General features: G+C 52.9%; 5 protein-coding genes across 11 annotated transcripts in view; 1 reads left to right on the plus strand and 4 right to left on the minus strand.

Annotated features, from left to right (window-relative positions):
* Window positions 1-208: 208 nt before the first annotated feature.
* LOC135309879 (uncharacterized) lies at window positions 209-3,748 on the minus strand. The gene is made up of 2 exons (XM_064436502.1): window positions 3,315-3,748; window positions 209-212 (listed from the first exon to the last, which is right to left on the minus strand). The coding sequence occupies exons 1-2, from the start codon at window positions 3,746-3,748 to the stop codon at window positions 209-211; spliced, it is 438 nt and encodes a 145-aa protein (XP_064292572.1).
* Window positions 3,749-4,094: 346 nt separating this feature from the next.
* On the minus strand, window positions 4,095-13,000 carry LOC128677602 (uncharacterized). The gene is made up of 2 exons (XM_064436503.1): window positions 12,575-13,000; window positions 4,095-5,714 (listed from the first exon to the last, which is right to left on the minus strand). The coding sequence occupies exons 1-2, from the start codon at window positions 12,998-13,000 to the stop codon at window positions 4,095-4,097; spliced, it is 2,046 nt and encodes a 681-aa protein (XP_064292573.1).
* On the minus strand, window positions 13,000-15,015 carry LOC128677612 (uncharacterized). The gene has a single exon (XM_053758588.1). It carries the CDS (start codon window positions 15,013-15,015, stop codon window positions 13,000-13,002), a length of 2,016 nt encoding a protein of 671 aa, XP_053614563.1.
* Window positions 15,016-17,884: 2,869 nt separating this feature from the next.
* On the plus strand, window positions 17,885-23,225 carry LOC128676766 (odorant receptor 94b). Of its 2 annotated transcripts, XM_053757085.1 has the most exons (10): window positions 17,885-18,000; window positions 18,776-18,965; window positions 19,190-19,319; window positions 19,395-19,605; window positions 19,893-20,015; window positions 20,135-20,254; window positions 20,426-20,525; window positions 20,596-20,700; window positions 21,027-21,182; window positions 21,339-23,225. In XM_053757085.1, exons 1-10 carry the CDS (start codon window positions 17,987-17,989, stop codon window positions 21,387-21,389), a joined length of 1,200 nt encoding a protein of 399 aa, XP_053613060.1. In that variant the 5' UTR covers window positions 17,885-17,986; the 3' UTR covers window positions 21,390-23,225. The 2 variants fall into 2 exon arrangements, with proteins under 2 accessions (XP_053613060.1, XP_053613069.1); XM_053757094.1 differs by lacking the exon at window positions 20,596-20,700.
* A 3,158-nt stretch (window positions 23,226-26,383) lies between these two features.
* The window catches only part of LOC128679366 (cell adhesion molecule Dscam2-like), a 34,798-nt gene continuing 34,096 nt past the window's right edge, over window positions 26,384-27,085 (minus strand). For all 6 annotated transcript variants that reach the window (XM_053761566.1, XM_053761584.1, XM_053761551.1 and 3 more), the window contains one exon: window positions 26,384-26,679. In XM_053761566.1, the coding sequence (XP_053617541.1) occupies window positions 26,637-26,679 (43 nt within the window). In that variant the 3' untranslated portion in view covers window positions 26,384-26,636. The remainder of the gene's footprint in view (window positions 26,680-27,085) is intronic.

Genomic DNA, 27,085 nt, shown 5'->3' on the forward strand with positions numbered 1-27,085 from the left:
AAATTAATTAGAACTATTTTATTATATAAGTGATAGTCAATAACTATTAGTCCTAAAATGCCGTCAAATTGCCATGTAATACTAATTGCTGTAAAATATTCACTACATTGACAAAATATTCCACAATTTATTCGCATTCCTTTATGTAACTAAATTTAGTAACTGAGTTAATTATAGTGACTGTACATGTAAGTGTGACTGTATATAATTACCTGTATCAAATAGCAGGTTTACAATAAACTCCTTTCATCTGTGGTGTAACAGATGGGAGAAATCTAAAAAAAAAAAAACCTAACCTAACCTAACCTAACCTTTTTTTTTTTTTTTTTTTTTTTTTTTTTTTTTTTTTTTTGTTTTCGCAGGGGAATGCATTTACGCACTGAGTGTGGGACTCCTGGGCCGCTATCCAGCCCAGACTACCCACTAAACCCCTGCGGGTGCCATCGGCCGCTTTACAGGGAGGCGCCTCGGATCTATCTAACACAAGACGCCTCAGCGACTGGCCGGTCTCTTTCGCCAGAGACCGGACTCACCATTCTCAGGGGCCCACCGACACCTGGTGGACCCCTGCCGTCGGGTGGGACTAGTCCCACCGATTTAGGGGGGCGCCTGCAGGCGCGCAAGGTAGCGCCTGCGTCGCACCCCCGTCCGCCTTCTGCGGATCGGCTCCGCGAGGGGGTGGTCCTCGCGGTTCCTTTCCTCGGCCTCCCTCTGTGACATAACAGTCTCACAGAAGGAGGCCACTGCCGCCCAGGCTCCGTCACTCCCGAGCATCGCATTGACGACACTCGGGAGCGACAGATCCACTCCACCGAGCACTGCCACCAGATCGTGGCGCTGCCGACTCCACCTGGGACACTGCTCTAGAACATGTTGCCTCGCCACAATCGTGGCAGACCGGCTCGGTCTCCCGCTGGGCCACGCGGTGCAAGTACTCACCGAAGCAGCCATGCCCGGTGAGCACCTGCGTCATGCGGAAGGTGAGAGGCTTGCGCCGCCTCAACATCCATCTCTCCAGGACCTGGCGCAGGGCCTCCACTGTGCGTACACCGTACGTTGCCCGCGCCAGGTCTGCCTCCCACCTCCGCATGAGTTCCGCTTGCCCTCGCAAGCGGACCCGCCGGACCATCTCAGGCGAGGGGTGCTCGCCGATTTCCCTCCTGTTCGCCACAAAGTGGTAAACCTCGGCGAGCACCTCCGCCACCAACTCCCACGGCGGGTCGCCCGCGAGGGCTGTGGCCGCAGAGAACGCCACTGTACGGTACCCCCGTATCGCCCTTACCGCGATCACCTTCTGCGCCTGCCGGAGAAGGCGCTTATTCTCCGCGGCAAGGGCGTCCACCCAAACGGGGGCGCCGTACATCGCCATACTCCGGCACACGCCGGAGTACAGCTTCCGTACAGCGTCGCTGGGCCCACCCAGATTGGGCAGGAGTCGGCCCAGCGACGCAGCCGTCCTGATGATCCTTTGCCCCAGCTCTCGGAAGTGGGGGACAAAGGACCATCTCCCGTCGAGGATGAGGCCCAGGTATTTCATCTGGGCACTCACCCTCAACTCCTCATGACCCACCTGGAGGCGCGCCCCTGGGGGAGGTCCTCGCGTCCGGGCCCCGCGGAAGAGGAGGACTTCGGTCTTATCCAGTCGGACCCGAAGCCCCAACCTCTCTATGCGGCCGACCAAAAGGGCGAGGCCCGTTTCGGCCAGCCGCGCCGCCTCACCGAAATTCGCACCCCGGGACGTGAAGAGAGTGTCATCCGCATAGCAGATGACACCCGTCCCGGGGGGAAGCCGGCACCGCAGGACCCAATCGTATGCGATGTCCCACAGGATAGGGCCGAGAATCGACCCCTGCGGGACACCGCACCCGACGCCCCGCCGGACCATTTGACCTCCCCTGTCCTCGTACAGGACGACCCGCTCCTCCAGGTACGCCCCCAACAGCCCCCGCAGGTACGAGGGCACTCCGAAGTACCGGAGCGCCTCCCGTATTACACAGTGCGGGATACTGTTGAAGGCGTTGGCGATGTCTAACGACGTCGCCAGGGTCACCTCGCCTTCTCTGTCCGCCTCCTCCGTCACCGACCGCAGACGCCTGAGGGCGTCGATGGTGGACCTCTTGGCCCGGAATCCGTACTGCACGTCAGAGAGACGCGGTCCCGGGCCTTCCTCCACATGCCGAACGAGGCGAGAGGCCACAACACTCTCTAGGGCCTTCCCAGCCTCGCTCAGCAGGACCAGAGGTCGCACCGCCGAAGCCGAGTCCAAGGGCCGGCTCCCCTTCGGAATAAGGCAGAGCCGGCCCTCCTTCCATAATTTCGGGAACTGCCCCTCTCGCAGACAGCGGTTGAGCAGCCCCCGAAACTCCTCCCCGAGGTGCACGAGAATCAGCGCAAGCACTTTCCCGTGCACCCCGTCTGGACCCGGTGCCCTCTTCCTTGTCTGGAGGCGGTCGAGGACCACCTCCATTTCGACGTCGGTGACGGGAGGCGGATCTGCCTCCACCTCTTCTGTCGGCTGTCGGGCCATCCTCGGAGGAGAAAACCCTCGCGGATTGCCGGGGAATAGATCCCCGACAATCTCCCCCAGCAGAGCTGGCTGAAGGGTCTCCGTTAGCGGGGTCGCCTGTGGGCGCAATTTGTCTCGCGCCCACTTATACGGCCGGCCCCATGGGTCTCTTTCGATACCCTCCACCAGCTCCTCGAAGGCTTCCTCCTTGGCCCGACCGATGGCCAGCTGCAGCTCCTTACGGTTTTCCACATACACCGCATACAGCTGACCATCCCTCTCCTCGTCCCGGGGACTGCGCCGCCTGCTTCGACTATAGGCCCTTCGGGCCGCGTTGCAGGCGACGCGAAGGGCGGCAATCTCCGCCGACCACCAATAGACCGCCCGCCTAGGGGGGGCTCGACCTACGCTTGGCATGGCCGCCCGGCACACCGCTGTGAAAGCGTCGCCGAGACGGTCAGCCGCGTCGTCCACCCCCATTCCGTCTAGAGGCGGGAGGCTCCAGCGGCCGACGATGGCCGCCTCTTGCGCCAGCTCCCGGTCAAGCCGCGTAAGGGCCCAGCGCGGGAACCGGCTGCGCACCCGGGACGATGATGCCGCCTGACATTGGGGGGCGGCCGACACCTCGAACCGAATATACAAGTGGTCCGAGAGTGTCTCCACCCCCCCTTCCACCCTCCAGTCCGACACGGAGCGCGCGGCGGAGGGGGTGGCGAACGTCAAGTCCACCACCGATCCGCCCGTCCGTCGCACGCACGTGTGGGCTGTCCCCCTGTTTAGGAGAGACAGCCCCGCGGCCAGCGCCCACTCTTCCACCTTTCGCCCCTTGGGCTCCGTGGCCGGGTTCCCCCACGCCGTTGATTTGGCGTTGAAGTCACCGGCCACGAAGACCTTTAGGGGCGCTAACCGCCTTATTTCCGGCCCCAGGGCATCCAAGAACCGCTCCAGGGCCGGCAAATCCCGGTTCGGGGAGAAGTAAACACCAATTATGGCGTACTCTCCCCGAACCGCCACCACAAAGCCGTTCCCTCTCTTCTTAATCGCGAGGGGAGGGGCGGCACCAGGCCTAGCCACGATGGCCACGAGGCCATCCAGATCCCCCGCCCAGTGAGGCAGGGAGGGAACCGCGTACGGCTCCGCGACCACCGCGACATCCAAATCCCACTCCGCCATGGATTGCAGGAGGAGATCCTGCGCCCTAGCGGAGTGGTTGAGGTTGGCCTGGAGGAAGGTGACCCCCATCACTCCTCCATTTGGCCGACTGGCGCCTCCCCTTGCCTTCCCTCGCGCGGAGGAGGGGACGGCCCTTTCCCTCGGATCGGGGGTGGGTTGCAGGCCCTACCCCCCATCACGTGGCCCGCCGGCTTGCCGGCGTCGCGGCATACCGCGCAGCGGGGCTCCGCTGTGCAGGAGGCGGACAAATGCCCTGCCTCCCCGCACCTATAGCAGAGCCGGCTGCGGTCCGTCTGCGAGGGGCACAGCGATGCGGTGTGCCCCTTCCCCATGCACTTGTAGCAGTGCATGGGGCGCGCCTCCAGGTGCCGGAGCTGCACTCGACTCCAGCCTACCGTGAGGCTGCCCGCCTCGATCAGCTTTTTAGCTTTTGGTCCTCCGTGCAGCTCCCGGCTTGCGCGACCGCAGCCTTTATCCGCTGCGCCGTTGCCGCATCATTCAGGCCCGTCACGCGGAAGTCCGCGGTTTTGACGGGCCTGGAAACGTCCGCGACGCCGGAAAGGGCCGCCTTCAAGGCCGATGCAAGCGCATCTGCCTTGTCTGAGTTGGAGGGGCCAGAGACCTCGATTAGCCTCGCTCCGGTCGCACTCGGGCGAATCCGAAGCGAGCCGATTCCTAGCCCCTCCAGGCTCACCGCCTGCTCGGCCTTGAGGAGGGCGGAGCTGTATGTGGCCCCTTTTTGCGCTGCCTCTGGCTGTAACTTGAGAATTACAGCCGAGGAGCTAGGGGCCGACAGCTTGGCCGCCCTCGCTGGCGCCGCCCTGGGGGGTGCCTTGGGCGCCGTTGCAGTGGCCTTTGTTGGGGCCGCCGCCGGTCGCTCCGCAGGTTTGGGCTGGGACTTCTTTCCCACGCCCTTCCCCTTCCCCCTCCTCCCCCGGACTTCGACCCAGGGGAGCTCCGGGCATTCGTCGACCACAGCTGTTGAGGTCGACGGCCCGAAGGGCCCCCACTCTGTCGCTCCCCCAGCACCTACCCCCTTACAACCCCGCCTCTCAGAGGCCGGGCGTGCAGGGGCCCGAACCTCCAACTCCACCGGCTGCTCAAGCCGCGGCGCCGGACCCAGGCCGGAGGCCTCCTCAATGGCCGTCCTTGCAGCCCTCGCCACCTCGGAGTTGTCACCCGCCAGAGGTGGACGAGTGGCACTCCGAGGACATCCAGCCAGTCCTAGCGCTGCCAGACGGCCATCAATTAATCTGGCCATCCTCTGCTCCAGCTCATCCTCCACTGGAGCTGCCTGCCGCTGTACCGTCCGCGCAGCCTGAGCAGCCTCACGGCGGGCCTCCTCGAACCCCCGGCGGAGCGCAGCGACCTCAGCCTTCATAATGGCCACCTCCCTTTGGAGGCGACCATTATCGGCCTTAAGGCGTCGAACTTCGTCCGACTCGCTGCGCGCCACCAGGGTGTCCACGATATCCCTGATATCCGAGGAGGCCCGCATAATTTTGGAGTTGAAGCCCCCCTTGAGGGCGGCAGTCTTCCCGACGAGGCTGGTTATAATACCCAGCCTCTCCACCGCAGTGGCCATGAGTCCATCAGCACCCATGGCCCCAAAGTCCCGCGCATCAATGGGGGCCACCACCACATCATCGTCCCCACCATTCAGGGGTCCTCCCCTCCGGAAGGCCCGAGCCCCTAGAGAGGCCGAGAAGGAAGCCTCGGCATCCTCCTCTTGACTCCTCCTCGCTTCAGCCCGGGCCCTCGTCAGGTGCGAGGCACCCCGAGCCTTGCCCCTCTTCGCCACTGATTGTGCCCGTGGCACACCGACCTCAGTGTCGGTGCCGGAACCAGTCGCCACCTCAGAATAGAGGCGCTTGTTGCCCAGCACCGACTCCGACAACGAGGTGATGGAGCCCGCACTTCCCAACAGGCTCCCCATCCTCTCTTGGCCCACAGCGAGGCCACTCCCGTCAGTTTCCTCCCCAGCGGAATGTTCAGACCCTGAACATTCCATTTCCCCCCTTCCCTTTGTTTGGCCCTGAGAAGGGCCTTTTGGGTGGCCCTGAGAAGGGCCTTTTGGGTGGCCCTGAGAAGGGCCTTTTGGGTGGCCCTGAGAAGGGCCTTTTGGGTGGCCCTGAGAAGGGCCTTTTTTCAGGAAACGCCCGCGGGCGTCCCTCATTATTTGGTCATTAGACGACATTCTTCACAGTTCGCAAATTGCTCCTTCTGCACAGTGCACTTTAGCCGTCGGCCTAACCACTCCGTTACGGTGGTTAGGACGCGACGTTGCCCGGGGAACGCGACGTGGACGCAAGCACTGTGGGGTGGTTCCCCATGCGGAAAAACCTTTTTTTTTTTTTTTTTGTTTTCGCAGGGGAATGCATTTACGCACTGAGTGTGGGACTCCTGGGCAGCTAATCGGCCCAGACTACCCACTAAACCCCTGCGGATGCCATCGGCCGCTTTACAAAGAGGCGCCTCGGATCTAACTAGCACAAGGCGCCTCAGCGACTGGCCGGTCTCTATCACCAGAGACCGGACTCTCCACTCTCAGGGGCCCTCCGACATCTGAAGGACCCCTGCCGCCGGGTGGGACCCTTGTCCCACCGATTCAGGGGGGCGCCCGCAGGCGCGCCCCCAACCACCAAGGCGAGCCGCACGCCATCCAGTCCGGAAGCAGACCGGAGGCAGCGGCTCTCCGTCTTATTCGGCCGCAGAGGATAGGGACAGCGGCGCACCGTAATACCGGCAGTCCTCCTCCTCTGCGGCCCCACCGACCACCATGCCTGCGCCATGGCCGCGCCTCATTCGGCCGCAGAGGATAGGGACAGCGGCGCACCGCAATACCGGCAGTCCTCCTCCTCTGCGGCCCCACCGACCACCATGTTTGCGCCATGGCCGCGCCTGGTCGCGGAGGATAGGGAGAGCGGCGCACCGTAATACCAACCCCTCCTCTTCCCCCGCGACCCCTACCACGGCTGTAAGAGTAGAGGGCTTAGCCCCCTTCTCTCACAGCCACTGAGCCAATTGGCTCTCCAACCTGGGTTACCCGACATGGGTAACCCACCACCAGTTGCCAGGACATTTGCCAACGGCTAACAAGACCCCTAAACGGGGAGTTATTAACCGTCGCCCAGGGTGCACCAGCCCAATAACTTGTCAGCCGCCGCTATCACCGAATCAAAGATCAAGTGACAGAAGCAAACCTTCAAATCATCGAGCCAACGTGGAGGTTTCCTGACAGTAGCACCCCAACCTAACCTTTTTTTTTTTTTTTTTGTTTTCGCAGGGGAATGCATTTACGCACTGAGTGTGGGACTCCTGGGCAAACGGCCCAGACTACCCACTAAACCCCTGCGGATGCCATCGGCCGCTTTACAAAGAGGCGCCTCGGATCTAACTAGCACAAGGCGCCTCAGCGACTGGCCGGTCTCTATCACCAGAGACCGGACTCTCCACTCTCAGGGGCCCTCCGACATCTGAAGGACCCCTGCCGCCGGGTGGGACCCTTGTCCCACCGATTCAGGGGGGCGCCCGCAGGCGCGCCCCCAACCACCAAGGCGAGCCGCACGCCATCCAGTCCGGAAGCAGACCGGAGGCAGCGGCTCTCCGTCTTATTCGGCCGCAGAGGATAGGGACAGCGGCGCACCGTAATACCGGCAGTCCTCCTCCTCTGCGGCCCCACCGACCACCATGCCTGCGCCATGGCCGCGCCTCATTCGGCCGCAGAGGATAGGGACAGCGGCGCACCGCAATACCGGCAGTCCTCCTCCTCTGCGGCCCCACCGACCACCATGTTTGCGCCATGGCCGCGCCTGGTCGCGGAGGATAGGGAGAGCGGCGCACCGTAATACCAACCCCTCCTCTTCCCCCGCGACCCCTACCACGGCTGTAAGAGTAGAGGGCTTAGCCCCCTTCTCTCACAGCCACTGAGCCAATTGGCTCTCCAACCTGGGTTACCCGACATGGGTAACCCACCACCAGTTGCCAGGACATTTGCCAACGGCTAACAAGACCCCTAAACGGGGAGTTATTAACCGTCGCCCAGGGTGCACCAGCCCAATAACTTGTCAGCCGCCGCTATCACCGAATCAAAGATCAAGTGACAGAAGCAAACCTTCAAATCATCGAGCCAACGTGGAGGTTTCCTGACAGTAGCACCCCAACCTAACCTTTTTTTTTTTTTTTTTGTTTTCGCAGGGGAATGCATTTACGCACTGAGTGTGGGACTCCTGGGCAAACGGCCCAGACTACCCACTAAACCCCTGCGGATGCCATCGGCCGCTTTACAAAGAGGCGCCTCGGATCTAACTAGCACAAGGCGCCTCAGCGACTGGCCGGTCTCTTTCACCAGAGACCGGACTCTCCACTCTCAGGGGCCCTCCGACATCTGGAGGACCCCTGCCGCCGGGTGGGACCTCTGTCCCACCGATTCAGGGGGGGCGCCCGCAGGCGCGCCCCCAACCACCAAGGCGAGCCGCACGCCATCCAGTCCGGAAGCAGACCGGAGGCAGCGGCTCTCCGTCTTATTCGGCCGCAGAGGATAGGGACAGCGGCGCACCGTAATACCGGCAGTCCTCCTCCTCTGCGGCCCCACCAACCACCATGTTTGCGCCATGGCCGCGCCTGGTCGCGGAGGATGGGGAGAGCGGCGCACCGTAATACCAACCCCTCCTCCTCCCCCGCGACCCCTACCACGGCTGTAAGAGTAGAGGGCTTAGCCCCCTTCTCTCACAGCCACTGAGCCAATTGGCTCTCCAACCTGGGTTACCCGACATGGGTAACCCACCACCAGTTGCCAGGACATTTGCCAACGGCTAACAAGACCCCTAAACGGGGAGTTATTAACCGTCGCCCAGGGTGCACCAGCCCAATAACTTGTCAGCCGCCGCTATCACCGAATCAAAGATCAAGTGACAGAAGCAAACCTTCAAATCATCGAGCCAACGTGGAGGTTTCCTGACAGTAGCACCCCACCCCAACCTTTTTTTTTTTTTTTTTTTGTTTTCGCAGGGGAATGCATTTACGCACTGAGTGTGGGACTCCTGGGCAGCTAATCGGCCCAGACTACCCACTAAACCCCTGCGGATGCCATCGGCCGCTTTACAAAGAGGCGCCTCGGATCTAACTAGCACAAGGCGCCTCAGCGACTGGCCGGTCTCTATCACCAGAGACCGGACTCTCCACTCTCAGGGGCCCTCCGACATCTGAAGGACCCCTGCCGCCGGGTGGGACCCTTGTCCCACCGATTCAGGGGGGCGCCCGCAGGCGCGCCCCCAACCACCAAGGCGAGCCGCACGCCATCCAGTCCGGAAGCAGACCGGAGGCAGCGGCTCTCCGTCTTATTCGGCCGCAGAGGATAGGGACAGCGGCGCACCGTAATACCGGCAGTCCTCCTCCTCTGCGGCCCCACCGACCACCATGTTTGCGCCATGGCCGCGCCTGGTCGCGGAGGATAGGGAGAGCGGCGCACCGTAATACCAACCCCTCCTCTTCCCCCGCGACCCCTACCACGGCTGTAAGAGTAGAGGGCTTAGCCCTCTTCTCTCACAGCCACTGAGCCAATTGGCTCTCCAACCTGGGTTACCCGACATGGGTAACCCACCACCAGTTGCCAGGACATTTGCCAACGGCTAACAAGACCCCTAAACGGGGAGTTATTAACCGTCGCCCAGGGTGCACCAGCCCAATAACTTGTCAGCCGCCGCTATCACCGAATCAAAGATCAAGTGACAGAAGCAAACCTTCAAATCATCGAGCCAACGTGGAGGTTTCCTGACAGTAGCACCCCACCCCAAGCTACCTTTTTTTTTTTTTTTTTTTTTTTTTTTTTTTTTTTTTTTTTTTTTTTTTTTTTTTTTTTTTTTTTTTTTTTTTTTTTTTTTTTTTTTTTTTTTTTTTTGTTTTCGCAGGGGAATGCATTTACGCACTGAGTGTGGGACTCCTGGGCCGCTATCCAGCCCAGACTACCCACTAAACCCCTGCGGGTGCCATCGGCCGCTTTACAGGGAGGCGCCTCGGATCTATCTAACACAAGACGCCTCAGCGACTGGCCGGTCTCTTTCGCCAGAGACCGGACTCACCATTCTCAGGGGCCCACCGACACCTGGTGGACCCCTGCCGTCGGGTGGGACTAGTCCCACCGATTTAGGGGGGCGCCTGCAGGCGCGCAAGGTAGCGCCTGCGTCGCACCCCCGTCCGCCTTCTGCGGATCGGCTCCGCGAGGGGGTGGTCCTCGCGGTTCCTTTCCTCGGCCTCCCTCTGTGACATAACAGTCTCACAGAAGGAGGCCACTGCCGCCCAGGCTCCGTCACTCCCGAGCATCGCATTGACGACACTCGGGAGCGACAGATCCACTCCACCGAGCACTGCCACCAGATCGTGGCGCTGCCGACTCCACCTGGGACACTGCTCTAGAACATGTTGAGCAGTGTCCCGAGCCTCGCCACAATCGTGGCAGACCGGCTCGGTCTCCCGCTGGGCCACGCGGTGCAAGTACTCACCGAAGCAGCCATGCCCGGTGAGCACCTGCGTCATGCGGAAGGTGAGAGGCTTGCGCCGCCTCAACATCCATCTCTCCAGGACCTGGCGCAGGGCCTCCACTGTGCGTACACCGTACGTTGCCCGCGCCAGGTCTGCCTCCCACCTCCGCATGAGTTCCGCTTGCCCTCGCAAGCGGACCCGCCGGACCATCTCAGGCGAGGGGTGCTCGCCGATTTCCCTCCTGTTCGCCACAAAGTGGTAAACCTCGGCGAGCACCTCCGCCACCAACTCCCACGGCGGGTCGCCCGCGAGGGCTGTGGCCGCAGAGAACGCCACTGTACGGTACCCCCGTATCGCCCTTACCGCGATCACCTTCTGCGCCTGCCGGAGAAGGCGCTTATTCTCCGCGGCAAGGGCGTCCACCCAAACGGGGGCGCCGTACATCGCCATACTCCGGCACACGCCGGAGTACAGCTTCCGTACAGCGTCGCTGGGCCCACCCAGATTGGGCAGGAGTCGGCCCAGCGACGCAGCCGTCCTGATGATCCTTTGCCCCAGCTCTCGGAAGTGGGGGACAAAGGACCATCTCCCGTCGAGGATGAGGCCCAGGTATTTCATCTGGGCACTCACCCTCAACTCCTCATGACCCACCTGGAGGCGCGCCCCTGGGGGAGGTCCTCGCGCCCGGGCCCCGCGGAAGAGGAGGACTTCGGTCTTATCCAGTCGGACCCGAAGCCCCAGCCTCTCTATGCGGCCGACCAAAAGGGCGAGGCCCGTTTCGGCCAGCCGCGCCGCCTCACCGAAATTCGCACCCCGGGACGTGAAGAGAGTGTCATCCGCATAGCAGATGACACCCGTCCCGGGGGGAAGCCGGCACCGCAGGACCCAATCGTATGCGATGTCCCACAGGATAGGGCCGAGAATCGACCCCTGCGGGACACCGCACCCGACGCCCCGCCGGACCATTTGACCTCCCCTGTCCTCGTACAGGACGACCCGCTCCTCCAGGTACGCCCCCAACAGCCCCCGCAGGTACGAGGGCACTCCGAAGTACCGGAGCGCCTCCCGTATTACACAGTGCGGGATACTGTTGAAGGCGTTGGCGATGTCTAACGACGTCGCCAGGGTCACCTCGCCTTCTCGATCCGCCTCCTCCGTCACCGACCGCAGACGCCTGAGGGCGTCGATGGTGGACCTCTTGGCCCGGAATCCGTACTGCACGTCAGAGAGACGCGGTCCCGGGCCTTCCTCCACATGCCGAACGAGGCGAGAGGCCACAACGCTCTCTAGGGCCTTCCCAGCCTCGCTCAGCAGGACCAGAGGTCGCACCGCCGAAGCCGAGTCCAAGGGCCGGCTCCCCTTCGGAATAAGGCAGAGCCGGCCCTCCTTCCATAATTTCGGGAACTGCCCCTCTCGCAGACAGCGGTTGAGCAGCCCCCGAAACTCCTCCCCGAGGTGCACGAGAATCAGCGCAAGCACTTTCCCGTGCACCCCGTCTGGACCCGGTGCCCTCTTCCTTGTCTGGAGGCGGTCGAGGACCACCTCCATTTCGACGTCGGTGACGGGAGGCGGATCCGCCTCCACCTCTTCTCCCTCCGCGTCAGGCGGCTGTCGGGCCATCCTCGGAGGAGAAAACCCTCGCGGATTGCCGGGGAATAGATCCCCGACAATCTCCCCCAGCAGAGCTGGCTGAAGGGTCTCCGTTAGCGGGGTCGCCTGTGGGCGCAATTTGTCTCGCGCCCACTTATACGGCCGGCCCCATGGGTCTCTTTCGATACCCTCCACCAGCTCCTCGAAGGCTTCCTCCTTGGCCCGACCGATGGCCAGCTGCAGCTCCTTACGGTTTTCCACATACACCGCATACAGCTGACCATCCCTCTCCTCGTCCCGGGGACTGCGCCGCCTGCTTCGACTATAGGCCCTTCGGGCCGCGTTGCAGGCGACGCGAAGGGCGGCAATCTCCGCCGACCACCAATAGACCGCCCGCCTAGGGGGGGCTCGACCTACGCTTGGCATGGCCGCCCGGCACACCGCTGTGAAAGCGTCGCCGAGACGGTCAGCCGCGTCGTCCACCCCCATTCCGTCTAGAGGCGGGAGGCTCCAGCGGCCGACGATGGCCGCCTCTTCCGCCAGCTCCCGGTCAAGCCGCGTAAGGGCCCAACGCGGGAACCGGCTGCGCACCCGGGACGATGATGCCGCCTGACATTGGGGGGCGGCCGACACCTCGAACCGAATATACAAGTGGTCCGAGAGTGTCTCCACCCCCCCTTCCACCCTCCAGTCCGACACGGAGCGCGCGGCGGAGGGGGTGGCGAACGTCAGGTCCACCACCGATCCGCCCGTCCGTCGCACGCACGTGTGGGCTGTCCCCCTGTTTAGGAGAGACAGCCCGGCGGCCAGCGCCCACTCTTCCACCTTTCGCCCCTTGGGCTCCGTGGCCGGGTTCCCCCACGCCGTTGATTTGGCGTTGAAGTCACCGGCCACGAAGACCTTTAGGGGCGCTAACCGCCTTATCTCCGGCCCCAGGGCATCCAAGAACCGCTCCAGGGCCGGCAAATCCCGGTTCGGGGAGAAGTAAACACCAATTATGGCGTACTCTCCCCGAACCGCCACCACAAAGCCGTTCCCTCTCTTCTTAATCGCGAGGGGAGGGGCGGCACCAGGCCTAGCCACGATGGCCACGAGGTCATCCAGATCCCCCGCCCAGTGGGGCAGGGAGGGAACCGCGTACGGCTCCGCGACCACCGCGACATCCAAATCCCACTCCGCCATGGATTGCAGGAGGAGATCCTGCGCCCTAGCGGAGTGGTTGAGGTTGGCCTGGAGGAAGGTGACCCCCATCACTCCTCCATTTGGCCGACTGGCGCCTCCCCTTGCCTTCCCTCGCGCGGAGGAGGGGACGGCCCTTTCCCTCGGATCGGGGGTGGGTTGCAGGCCCTACCCCCCATCACGTGGCCCGCCGGCTTGCCGGCGTCGCGGCATACCGCGCAGCGGGGCTCCGCTGTGCAGGAGGCGGACAAATGCCCTGCCTCCCCGCACCTATAGCAGAGCCGGCTGCGGTCCGTCTGCGAGGGGCACAGCGATGCGGTGTGCCCCTTCCCCATGCACTTGTAGCAGTGCATGGGGCGCGCCTCCAGGTGCCGGAGCTGCACTCGACTCCAGCCTACCGTGAGGCTGCCCGCCTCGATCAGCTTTTTAGCCGTCGTGACCGGGCAGCGCATCAGGGCAGAGCCAGAGCCCCGCCAGTCTGAGCGGATTTCACCCACCCAGACCTGGTCCTCCGTGCAGCTCCCGGCTTGCGCGACCGCAGCCTTTATCCGCTGCGCCGTTGCCGCATCATTCAGGCCCGTCACGCGGAAGTCCGCGGTTTTGACGGGCCTGGAAACGTCCGCGACGCCGGAAAGGGCCGCCTTCAAGGCCGATGCAAGCGCATCTGCCTTGTCTGAGTTGGAGGGGCCAGAGACCTCGATTAGCCTCGCTCCGGTCGCACTCGGGCGAATCCGAAGCGAGCCGATTCCTAGCCCCTCCAGGCTCACCGCCTGCTCGGCCTTAAGGAGGGCGGAGCTGTATGTGGCCCCTTTTTGCGCTGCCTCCGGCTGTAACTTGAGAATTACAGCCGAGGAGCTAGGGGCCGACAGCTTGGCCGCCCTCGCTGGCGCCGCCCTGGGGGGTGCCTTGGGCGCCGTTGCAGTGGCCTTTGTTGGGGCCGCCGCCGGTCGCTCCGCAGGTTTGGGCTGGGACTTCTTTCCCACGCCCTTCCCCTTCCCCCTCCTCCCCCGGACTTCGACCCAGGGGAGCTCCGGGCATTCGTCGACCACAGCTGTTGAGGTCGACGGCCCGAAGGGCCCCCACTCTGTCACTCCCCCAGCACCTACCCCCTTACAACCCCGCCTCTCAGAGGCCGGGCGTGCAGGGGCCCGAACCTCCAACTCCACCACCGGCTGCTCAAGCCGCGGCGCCGGACCCAGACCGGAGGCCCGATCAATGGCCGTCCTTGCAGCCCTCGCCACCTCGGAGTTGTCACCTGCCAGAGGTGGACGAGTGGCACTCCGAGGACACCCAGCCAGTCCTAGCGCTGCCAGACGGCCATCAATCAATCTGGCCATCCTCTGCTCCAGCTCATCCTCCACTGGAGCAGCCTGCCGCTGCACCGTCCGCGCAGCCTGAGCAGCCTCACGGCGAGCCTCCTCGAACCCCCGGCGGAGCGCAGCGACCTCAGCCTTCATAATGGCCACCTCCCTTTGGAGGCGACCATTATCGGCCTTAAGGCGTCGAACTTCGTCCGACTCGCTGCGCGCCACCAGGGTGTCCACGATATCCCTGATATCCGAGGAGGCCCGCATAATTTTAGAGTTGAAGCCCCCCTTGAGGGCGGCAGTCTTTCCGACGAGGCTGGTTATTATACCCAGCCTCTCCACCGCAGTGGCCATGAGTCCATCAGCACCCATGGCCCCAAAGTCCCGCGCATCAATGGGGGCCACCACCACATCATCGTCCCCACCACTCGGGGGTCCTCCCCTCCGGAAGGCCCGAGCCCCTAGAGAGGCCGAGAAGGAAGCCTCGGCATCCTCCTCTTGACTCCTCCTCGCCTCAGCCCGGGCCCTCGTCAGGTGCGAGGCACCCCGGGCCTTGCCCCTCTTCGCCACTGACTGTGCCCGTGGCACACCGACCTCAGTGTCGGTGCCGGAACCAGTCGCCACCTCAGAATAGAGGCGCTTGTTGCCCAGCACCGACTCCGACAACGAGGTGATGGAGCCCGCACTTCCCATCAGGCTCCCCATCCTCTTTTGGCCCACAGCGAGGCCACTCCCGTCGGTTTCCTCCCCAGCGGAATGTTCAGACCCTGAACATTCCATTTCCCCCCTTCCCTTTGTTTGGCCCTGAGAAGGGCCTTTTGGGTGGCCCTGAGAAGGGCCTTTTGGGTGGCCCTGAGAAGGGCCTTTTGGGTGGCCCTGAGAAGGGCCTTTTTTCAGGAAACGCCCGCGGGCGTCCCTCATTATTTGGTCATTATACGACATTCTTCACAGTTCGCAAATTGCTCCTTCTGCACAGTGCACTTTAGCCGTCGGCCTAACCACTCCGTTACGGTGGTTAGGACGCGACGTTGCCCGGGGAACGCGACGTGGACGCAAGCACTGTGGGGTGGTTCCCCACCCCAAGCTACCTAACCTAACCTAACCTAACCTAACCTAACCTAACCTACCGACCGACCGACCGACCGACCGACCGACCGACCGACCGACCGACCGACCGACCGACCGACCGACCGACCGACCGACCGACCGACCGACCGACCGACCGACCGACCGACCGACCGACCGACCGACCGACCGACCGACCGACCGACCGACCGACCGACCGACCGACCGACCGACCGACCGACCGACCGACCGACCGACCGACCGACCGACCGACCGACCGACCGACCGACCGACCGACCGACCGACCGACCGACCGACCGACCGACCGACCGACCGACCGACCGACCGACCGACCGACCGACCGACCGACCGACCGACCGACCGACCGACCGACCGACCGACCGACCGACCGACCGACCGACCGACCGACCGACCGACCGACCGACCGACCGACCGACCGACCGACCGACCGACCGACCGACCGACCGACCGACCGACCGACCGACCGACCGACCGACCGACCGACCGACCGACCGACCGACCGACCGACCGACCGACCGACCGACCGACCGACCGACCGACCGACCGACCGACCGACCGACCGACCGACCGACCGACCGACCGACCGACCGACCGACCGACCGACCGACCGACCGACCGACCGACCGACCGACCGACCGACCGACCGACCGACCGACCGACCGACCGACCGACCGACCGACCGACCGACCGACCGACCGACCGACCGACCGACCGACCGACCGACCGACCGACCGACCGACCGACCGACCGACCGACCGACCGACCGACCGACCGACCGACCGACCGACCGACCGACCGACCGACCGACCGACCAACCAACCAACCGTGTTGTGTAGAACTTATATTTTGGCGCAAACGACTGGACTGCGCGTTTGTCAATCTAGCCCAATGAAAAAGCGCCATCTATATTCCTAGATTCATATTATATTATCTCCTTCGTGAATGCATTCGATTAGTTACGTATTTTTAACCCCCATGATAGCCGTACCCACTTATGTATTTGATCGACGTGTCTGTGTATGTTCGTGGCGTGTTGTAGCAGCAAAACGGGTTGAACTGATTTTAATGCTGATTTTTCAATTCAGGATTTCATCGAATGCGTTATTCTTTATATTTGGTCGATGGCTCGCATTAGCATTGTGACAAAACTGTTGCTCGCACCCCGCGCCCCCACTGAACCTTTGTTTTATTGCATATATGTCGGATGACAATGCAATATTATTGTGACATAGAGCTAATCTGATGATGGAACTGAAAGGTAGAACAATAGGATAGGAACTCAGCAATTAAACGACCTAATTTCATCGAGTTTGGGCTCATTTGATTCGTCTTGATGAGTGTTTTAATATTAGATGGTATCCAGGATCTGATAATGGAGCTGGTTAACATGAGCTGTTGGTGGAGGAGGATTCTTCTTATTTTTGCACGGATTTTAAATTTTCTGATAATGTAGGTAAATATAAAAGCTTGTCCCAAAAATGTTAGGGTAAACCTACCCTAGTTACCTACCTACCTACCTAGTTCAGACCTAACCAGGTCTGAACTAGTATTAAAGCCCAAAAAATAGAACCTCATGACGAGTACTATACGATATACTCTTTCAATCAAAACAAAAATTGTAAAAATCGATCTCCAATTGACATATAATTGAACATACTTAATAAAAAACAACTGAACTCAATAACTTCTTCCTTCTTCCTTTTTAGAAGTCGGTTAAATATATAGCGTTAGCAAAAGCTGCAAATATATCACATTTTAACAGCTGATGCTTCGGGAAAATGCTAGTTAGCTGCAAAAATATGTCAGTCATATTTCTAGCAATTAATATAGTAATTAAGTATAAATACTCATTAGGTGCCGACGTGTATAATTAAGTAACATGTTATTAGTGGCTCTAATATCCCCGATTGCTACTGAATATTTGATGACCGCCGCCCCTCCGCGTCCTCCGTGGAGGGACAATCTTTCGCTGCTTTCTATTATTCATTTGCTTGGACGTAACAGTTAGCAGCTATCCAGGGCCTAAGGGGCACACCCATCTTGATTTTTTATTTGGGATAACTTCCAAATTGATATCTAATAGCTTGTAATAATATATTGAGCATTTTCCCACTTTGTTCGTAATGGTAGTCTTCTTTTCCTACTCATGCAACTAATTATTACCTAGTATTACCTATATCTATACTATTATAATATAACAGTAAAGATATTTTGTCAGTACATTTAGTATTTTTTACTGAAATGGATGGAGGGACCACTTCAGGGTGAGTAACTCTTCAGGTCTTTTTATATTGGCGCTCGAAGGAAAGACCCCCAATATGATATTTTATATAAAGATTTTTGTTTATCTCTCTAATAATTTTGACTACTTAAAAAAATTATACGGCCACGTGAACGAAGTCGCGGGCATCTGATTATTACCTATGAAAGTAAGCATAAAATTCAATTTCATCGCAGCGCAGGGTTAAAATATTAACAGTTACTGTTTATTTAACTTATAATTATATAGCTGTAAAGATAGTCTTGTGTAAGTATATTATTATCCAGATTGACAGAAATGTTATATAAAACATTTTGAGTCCTTAGTTCTTTAATCGCATTGGAATCTTAAACTTTATTTTGTCTTTTCGTTCCAGACTGCTGAATGGCTGTTGAGAAGTACTTAATTTTAAAAAAATGATACTTACAAATATTATAAAACCACAATTAAGTTTTAGCGATTATTTTTAAATATTTTATATCGATTACTTTTTAAATGCAAATTGTTTGTGTAGAAAATAACAAATCTTATCGTGTATAGACAGAAGGGTAACACCATATTATTAAATGCGGCGGGTATGCCGGCAGCACAATGTCAACATGCAAACATACGTATTTTTCTGTGCCATTACAGTTTTTTGTTTGACAAACAAAGATTTAAAATGGTCCCCGCGTGCGGGTTGACAAATATGTTGCTTGCCATTACACAATACGTAAAGCGCGCGCGGGGAGGGGGGGGGGCATTCTAAATTTATGATGAATCACTTGAATTAAAATGACATTAATATCAGTGACTCACATCCATCACTTTTCCTCTCACAAGTGAAAAGATTTTTCTTTTGAGACGTACACACCTCCTTTTCAGCACCACGAACCACCCATCTTAAAATAATATTAATAATTGGTAAATTTGAATTGAACTAGTGAAATTATTCAAATATAATAATAATAAAATATGTCCATCGCGTCGACCCCTTGGTGATGGGGCGATGGGTAATTTTTTATTACAAACTGTGAAAGTAACTTTCATTAAAATTTTCACGGTTATTAGTAAGTATGTAGTTGATTAAAAGTCGAGCAACCATCTCAAGGTGACATCAAAGTTGTATTGCAATGAATTTGGGTATGTACATATAGTCTAATTTATTTGAGTAAATACATTGTAATGGCACAGCTTAGCGATAGTAGCGGCGGACGGGGCGCCGTCGCTGGCGCGCGAGGCCGTGCAGCCGCACCTGGCCACCTTGCGCTGGTGCGGCTTCTGCCGGCTGAGTCCGCGCCGCGCCGCGCACGACCTCTACTGCTGGTTCGCGCTCCTCGTCACAACAACTTACCTTCTGCAGGAATGCGTTTACGCTTATCAGGTCTTATCACCTTTTCTTTTTATTTCTATTTCGTTTCATTATTATTTTTTTTTTCAGACTAGATATATAACCTCTGACAAAGTTAAAAAAGTCAGTTTCTACAAAAGTTATAGATCCCATCGGCCAGTTTGAGAGACGATTTTTTGTGGTTATCGAAGAGACTTCGTACAGGAATTTGATGTGATACAGAAATTATGAACATAATAAATGATGTCTTGCAACAGGAGCGGGACGACATGGACAAGCTGGCTCGCGTGATGTTCCTGCTTCTGTGTCATGTGACCTCCATCGTTAAGCAGATTGTGTTCCATACAAAAGCGCATCGTATCGATCTCATGGTCATTAGTTTCGATGGTAAGTATTCTCGCTTAAGATTACATAAAGTTACAAAAAGCTTAAAGAAGTGAGGTATGACGCTTGTGATTGCAGAGCCAGCTCACGGCGGCGCGGCGCCGGCGGAGTGGCGGCGCGCGCTGCTCGAGCACACGGCGCGCAGCATGGCTCGTCTGCAGCGCGCGTACGCCGGCACCGCTGTCCTCACCTGCACGCTCTGGATCGTCTTCCCCATCATGTATTACATGCGAGGGCAAAACGTAGAGTTTCCCTTCTGGACCGGAGTTGACTACTCGCATTTAGGAAAGTTAGTAGTTGGTGTTCTTATAAAATTCTAAAAGTAGACAAGACATGGATGTATATTGTTTAAAAATGATTACAGTAATGCTGATAGTCGTAAAATTACAGTGTAATATTTTTGTTCATAAGGTAAAATGAAAAGATTTTTCTATCTTAATGGTATTTCGGATAAACAGCTGCTTCGTAAGGACAAAGGACACCCACGAATCCGGCAGGCTGTGAGATCCATCTAGAATTGCTTTTTATGATATTCAATTGTTGACGAGGAATCTAGGAGAAGTTTATCATCGCTAGGTTCTCGCTGGTGCTGGTGTACTCGTACTACGTGACGACGCTGGTCGGCATCGCCAACACCACCATGGACGCGTTCGTCGCCACCGTGCTCTTCCAGTGTAAGACGCAGCTCTCCATTCTGCGGTTCGTACTTTCATATAATAGGTGCCTTGAAGAGGCTTTTTGGACAATATTATTATTAATAATAAGAACATTAAATGTATTTATTGAATGAATAATAAATATGTATCGCTTGTCTTCAGGGCTAACTTTGAAACTCTTTCTGAGAGAGCAGTGGAGAAGTCATACAACAGAGAGCAGTATGATTTCATTTTGAACCAGCTGTTTTTGGAATGCTTGGATCATTACAAAAAGATAACAGTGTAAGTATATTTAAATTATTATAGGATTGGGTAAGCTAGCCCATGATTGCTCACATTGTTTCAGTTTAGTAGTACTTCTTTACGTGTAAAAATTTACACAGTTTATTCGATCTAAGAAATTATAAGGTTAGATATTCAGTATTGATTAAAGTGATAATATGTTTTATCCAGAATACTCAGCCTGCTGCAGGATATTTTTGGAAGTGCCATCCTCATTCAGTTCGGGATTGGAGGCTGGATCCTGTGTATGGCGGCCTACAAGCTCGTCAGCGTGAGTAGCCACTGCGTAACTTGAGATCATTTATGATGCTCTGATGATAATCGTGTATCGCATGTTGCAGCTGAACGTTCTGAGCGTGGAGTTCGCGTCGATGACTCTGTTCATCACGTGCATACTTACGGAACTGTTTCTCTACTGTTACTATGGCAACGAGGTGCAGGTCGAAGTGAGTAAAATACTCATGCCCCATTGCTCAGTCGTGCTCCGTTGCGACGACGCAGTACTTTGCATCTCCGACGTGGCCTGTTATTTGACGTGCGTATGTATCTATACATCGAAACTCCATACAATTTGTAAGTTGTTATTCGTTGATCCGTCAACGGATGTCAACAAGATAGAGCGCAATTGAGCAACGTGGCGTAACTCTAAAAGGTGCACAATTTTACCAAAATATTAAGACGTATGTCGAACAGAATTTTTAGAAAGACTACATCACACAAGACCTCCACCAAAGATTCATCTATGGATTTTAAATCCACTTGTGTTTCTCAGAGCGACAAGCTGATGGAGTCGATGTACCGAAGCGGGTGGCTGGGCGCCGGGCTGCGCTTCCAGCGCGCGCTGCTGCTGGCCATGGAGCGCGCCAAGCGGCCGCTGCGCCCCGCCGCCGGCCTCATCATCCCGCTCTCGTTGGACACCTTCGTCAAGGTATGCTTTCTGACTGTAGTGGTGTATTGGATGAAAGAGCATTTCAACATTTATACGCTGCTAGGTTAGTCTTACCCATATAAATCTATAGTTACTGAATTTATAAAGAGGAATGTTTAGGAATAAACCGAAATTCTTATTCGTATTTTTTTTCAGATTTTGAAGTCTTCATACACGTTTTATGCCGTGCTGCGACAAACAAAATAAGTACTTACTACTTCTCAATGAAATTAGAATCACTACAGCTTATAAAATTGAGTAAAATATTATTTATTATTTAATTCCGCTCCAGATTCCTCCACAAATACATAGTTTAGATACAATAATAGTAACAGTGAAATAAACAGTATCGTGCTGCTTCGTAGTAAATGATATTTTAATTTTATTTGTGTATTAATGTATTTGAGTACATTATTCTCAAACAAAGCTCGTAAACGGCAAATTAAATTCAAGGAGAGCAATATAAAGCGCGCGGGACAGTGTCGTGGCGCTATAACGAGCCGCTGACAACAATTCAATTTTGTTCGCCGCCTCCTCCGTTTGAATTTATTACGAATATCATTTTCATTCATTAGAATATCATTCGATTCGCGGCCGCTGGTCGCGTCCACTCCTCATCCTATTTACATTCCAGTCGCTTTACATACAATAAAATGTTTATGTTTACCTAGAAAGTGAAAAGCTATATAATTAATATCAAAAGTTGCTCTCTAGTCATTACATTTCCTACACTTGCGTTTTTTCTCTTGTCTGGGCATGTTCCTGATTTTGTACAAGTGCATTTTTATGTAATATGATTTCAAAATATAATTCGTAATATTTAATTTTGGTAAAGGTTACAGTAAATAATAAGGCCTTGTGACGGGAGAGCTGTTCACATATCGTTACACGAAATCAGCGTGTAACCGTAGGCCACCGCTGCATAGCCTGCCGCTCGGCTCTTAGCCGCTGGTCTGAGAGCCGGCGCCGGCTCTCGAATCCCTCGATCACTAATTGGACCGCGCGGCCGCAGAGATCTCCAAAGATACGAGTCAACACGACGTGCACAAGATGTCCTCGATATTATTCGCATCTAGTTCTGAATAGCTTCTCATGATTGAAAAGTGAAATTATTGACAAATCGAAGTTCGGGGGAAATCAAATTCGGTTAAGTCGTTTTTGAAATATTTGCAATTTTGTAAAAAAAAGTATTGTGTTCGCGAGGTCTAAGTTCGCCTGATTCTATATTAAAGCAGAATTAGATTACTCTTACTTATTTATAATATTTGTATGTATCTATGTATATATTTATGTTTGTATTATTATTTTTTCATCTATTGCTTTAGTCTTTCTGTTTCTCCCGAAGGTTGACTGCTGAAGAATGCTTTCAGCGTTAAGTCCGCCATTGTACCAATTTTGGTAAATAAAGTTTGAATAAATAAATAGAAAATATTGAACTTACAATAACATACGTTAGGTAATGTAGTTACAAATTTTCACAGACGAATAAATGTAAGCTCAAAGGTATGTATAATGCAATGCAATAGAAATATAAGACACTTTATTCATTGAGAAGCCAGAGATCGATCCGCAATGAAATTGATCTGGGGCGATGGCGAGAACTGGCGACGTCAATCAAAGCGCCGGCTCGCGACATTTTACTTTTACTGTTTAAAAATGTACGAAGTGTCGTAGTACCCTTTGTTCATTTGGTTATGTCCACAGCTTAGAGTTATAAAAACGCTATACAAACATCCTCACAAAATTTCGCATTTATAATATTAGCTAATATTGTGTGTTCATGTGTTGTTTTAAATATATGGTTACCATGTATTTAGGACTAGACTGGAATGTACCTAGCATTTAGAACAATAATATTCTTCACTCACCCTAGATTAATAACGATTTTCGTACTACATTTAATACAAATCATGTAAAGAGTTCAGCTACAGTTAAGTAATCATCTATAACAAACCTATAACAAACAAGCCGTTTTGTTGTGAATTTAATAATTATGAAGTTACCAGATTTGACTTTTTATGTTTGTATTCTTTAATTTTACTATAATTACATATTAAAAACAAGATAAATGACATCGTATTATTATACCTTAATTTATTCTCAATTGGATAAATACGATGCCTTAAACGGTGTTCCGAAATCCTCGAAAAATTTGGAACTTCGTAAATGATGGCAAGTTTTGTCATTGGAAAGTTTTATAACATCGCGTAACATCCCGGTCCCTGGTGAATAATGAAACGGCAGATGAAAACTGGATTATTTATTTAATAAGATTAGCTTCAGTCGGCCGGAGAGCGCGCCGAGAAACTCATCGCGACAAAGTTCATACAACAAAAATACTACTTTGGAGTTAGTAAAAAAGATGATATATCATTATTCAACAACACACTATATGAACTGCCTTTGTTAAGAGTGCACAGAAATTAGTGTCTTTAGAATAATATTATAGTTTTTTTTGTTTGCTTTTGTACAATATTTTGAATATTTACAAGGGGTTATATAGCTCACAGTGGGTCACGAGACCGCAACGCTGCAGTGGAGAAGTACCTGAAAGACAAAACACTTAAATTAATCTTGTAAAAAAATTATATTGACCACTAATTGGAGTAGCGCAGCTACAGTTTATCGTTCTCAGGATGCAGTCAGACATGCTAGGATTTATAATATGATTTTATATGCATTATGCCCGAGTATACAAATCTAATTTTAAAAGCAGACGTTCTTAACTCTATCTCTTATACACAATACGAGACAATTATAATGAATTGGGCATCATTCTAATACAGGATGGCAGCTTTGGCTCATTCCTTGGCATGCGCTTGTGTCGAGCATTTGCGATTGTCATTTAATTACTTGCCTCATCATGCAAGTTAAGATGTTTAAAAAGTGTTTTACGCGGATTTGGCGAAACCTATTTGGGGAATAAGCCTTGATCTTATTTATAGTAAGATCGTCATCAACTAATGTAGTCGAGCGGCTATTTATTCAGTCTGTCACAAGCGCTGAAGCCATGCTGGGAAGGGCGGGTGCTAGTTCCAATATGTTCGCTATATAGTATTACCGATACTCGATCCATTCTAAAATCGGTGGCTTTCGTGGCAAAACAGAAAAAAAAATATTATTTCAAAAGTACTTACATTATTATTTCAAAGTATTGTTACATATCATATTTTTAGAATAAAACTAAAGTATTGCTGTTGCTTGGATCCGAGCAAACTTATTTATCAAAGTGATTGCCTCCAGATTCCTCCACAAATACATAGTTTAGATACAATAATAGTAACAGTGAAATAAACAGTATCGTGCTGCTTCGTAGTAAATGATATTTTAATTTTATTTGTGTATTAATGTATTTGAGTACATTATTCTCAAACAAAGCTCGTAAACGGCAAATTAAATTCAAGGAGAGCAATATAAAGCGCGCGGGACAGTGTCGTGGCGCTATAACGAGCCGCTGACAACAATTCAATTTTGTTCGCCGCCTCCTCCGTTTGAATTTATTACGAATATCATTTTCATTCATTAGAATATCATTCGATTCGCCGCCGCTGGTCGCGTCCACTCCTCATCCTATTTACATTCCAGTCGCTTTACAAACAATAAAATGTTTATGTTTACCTAGAAAGTGAAAAGCTATATAATTAATATCAAAAGTTGCTCTCTAGTCATTACATTTCCTACACTTGCGTTTTTTCTCTTGTCTGGGCATGTTCCTGATTTTGTACAAGTGCATTTTTATGTAATATGATTTCAAAATATAATTCGTAATATTTAATTTTGGTAAAGGTTACAGTAAATAATAAGGCCTTGTGACGGGAGAGCTGTTCACATATCGTTACACGAAATCAGCGTGTAACCGTAGGCCACCGCTGCATAGCCTGCCGCTCGGCTCTTAGCCGCTGGTCTGAGAGCCGGCGCCGGCTCTCGAATCCCTCGATCACTAATTGGACCGCGCGGCCGCAGAGATCTCCAAAGATACGAGTCAACACGACGTGCACAAGATGTCCTCGATATTATTCGTATCTAGATCTGAATAGCTTCTCATGATTGAAAAGTGAAATTATTGACAAATCGAAGTTCGGGGGAAATCAAATTCGGATAAGTCGTTTTTGAAATATTTGCAATTTTGTAAAAAAAGTATTGTGTTCGCGAGGTCTAAGTTCGCCTGATTCTATATTAAAGCAGAATTAGATTACTCTTACTTATTTATAATATTTGTATGTATCTATGTATAAATTGATGTTTGTATTATTTTTTTTTCATCTATTGCTTTAGTCTTTCTGTTTCTCCCGAAGGTTGACTGCTGAAGAATGCTTTCAGCGTTAAGTCCGCCATTGTACCAATTTTGGTAAATAAAGTTTGAATAAATAAATAGAAAATATTGAACTTACAATAACATACGTTAGGTAATGTAGTTACAAATTTTCACAGACGAATAAATGTAAGCTCAAAGGTATGTATAATGCAATGCAATAGAAATATAAGACACTTTATTCATTGAGAAGCCAGAGATCGATCCGCAATGAAATTGATCTGGGGCGATGGCGAGAACTGGCGACGTCAATCAAAGCGCCGGCTCGCGACATTTTACTTTTACTGTTTAAAAATGTACGAAGTGTCGTAGTACCCTTTGTTCATTTGGTTATGTCCACAGCTTAGAGTTATAAAAACGCTATACAAACATCCTCACAAAATTTCGCATTTATAATATTAGCTAATATTGTGTGTTCATGTGTTGTTTTAAATATATGGTTACCATGTATTTAGGACTAGACTGGAATGTACCTAGCATTTAGAACAATAATATTCTTCACTCACCCTAGATTAATAACGATTTTCGTACTACATTTAATACAAATCATGTAAAGAGTTCAGCTACAGTTAAGTAATCATCTATAACAAACCTATAACAAACAAGCCGTTTTGTTGTGAATTTAATAATTATGAAGTTACCAGATTTGACTTTTTATGTTTGTATTCTTTAATTTTACTATAATTACATATTAAAAACAAGATAAATGACATCGTATTATTATACCCTAATTTATTCTCAATTCGATAAATACGATGCCTTAAACGGTGTTCCGAAATCCTCGAAAAATTTGGAACTTCGTAAATGATGGCAAGTTTTGTCATTGGAAAGTTTTATAACATCGCGTAACATCCCGGTCCCTGGTGAATAATGAAACGGCAGATGAAAACTGGATTATTTATTTAATAAGATTAGCTTCAGTCGGCCGGAGAGCGCGCCGAGAAACTCATCGCGACAAAGTTCATACAACAAAAATACTACTTTGGAGTTAGTAAAAAAGATGATATATCATTATTCAACAACACACTATATGAACTGCCTTTGTTAAGAGTGCACAGAAATTAGTGTCTTTAGAATAATATTATAGTTTTTTTTGTTTGCTTTTGTACAATATTTTGAATATTTACAAGGGGTTATATAGCTCACAGTGGGTCACGAGACCGCAACGCTGCAGTGGAGAAGTACCTGAAAGACAAAACACTTAAATTAATCTTGTAAAAAAATTATATTGATCACTAATTGGAGTAGCGCAGCTACAGTTTATCGTTCTCAGGATGCAGTCAGACATGCTAGGATTTATAATATGATTTTATATGCATTATGCCCGAGTATACAAATCTAATTTTAAAAGCAGACGTTCTTAACTCTATCTCTTATACACAATACGAGACAATTATAATGAATTGGGCATCATTCTAATACAGGATGGCAGCTTTGGCTCATTCCTTGGCATGCGCTTGTGTCGAGCATTTGCGATTGTCATTTAATTACTTGCCTCATCATGCAAGTTAAGATGTTTAAAAAGTGTTTTACGCGGATTTGGCGAAACCTATTTGGGGAATAAGCCTTGATCTTATTTATAGTAAGATCG

This window comes from Plodia interpunctella, chromosome 2 (genome assembly GCF_027563975.2).
Source record: "Plodia interpunctella isolate USDA-ARS_2022_Savannah chromosome 2, ilPloInte3.2, whole genome shotgun sequence".
Lineage (NCBI taxonomy): Eukaryota > Metazoa > Arthropoda > Insecta > Lepidoptera > Pyralidae > Plodia > Plodia interpunctella.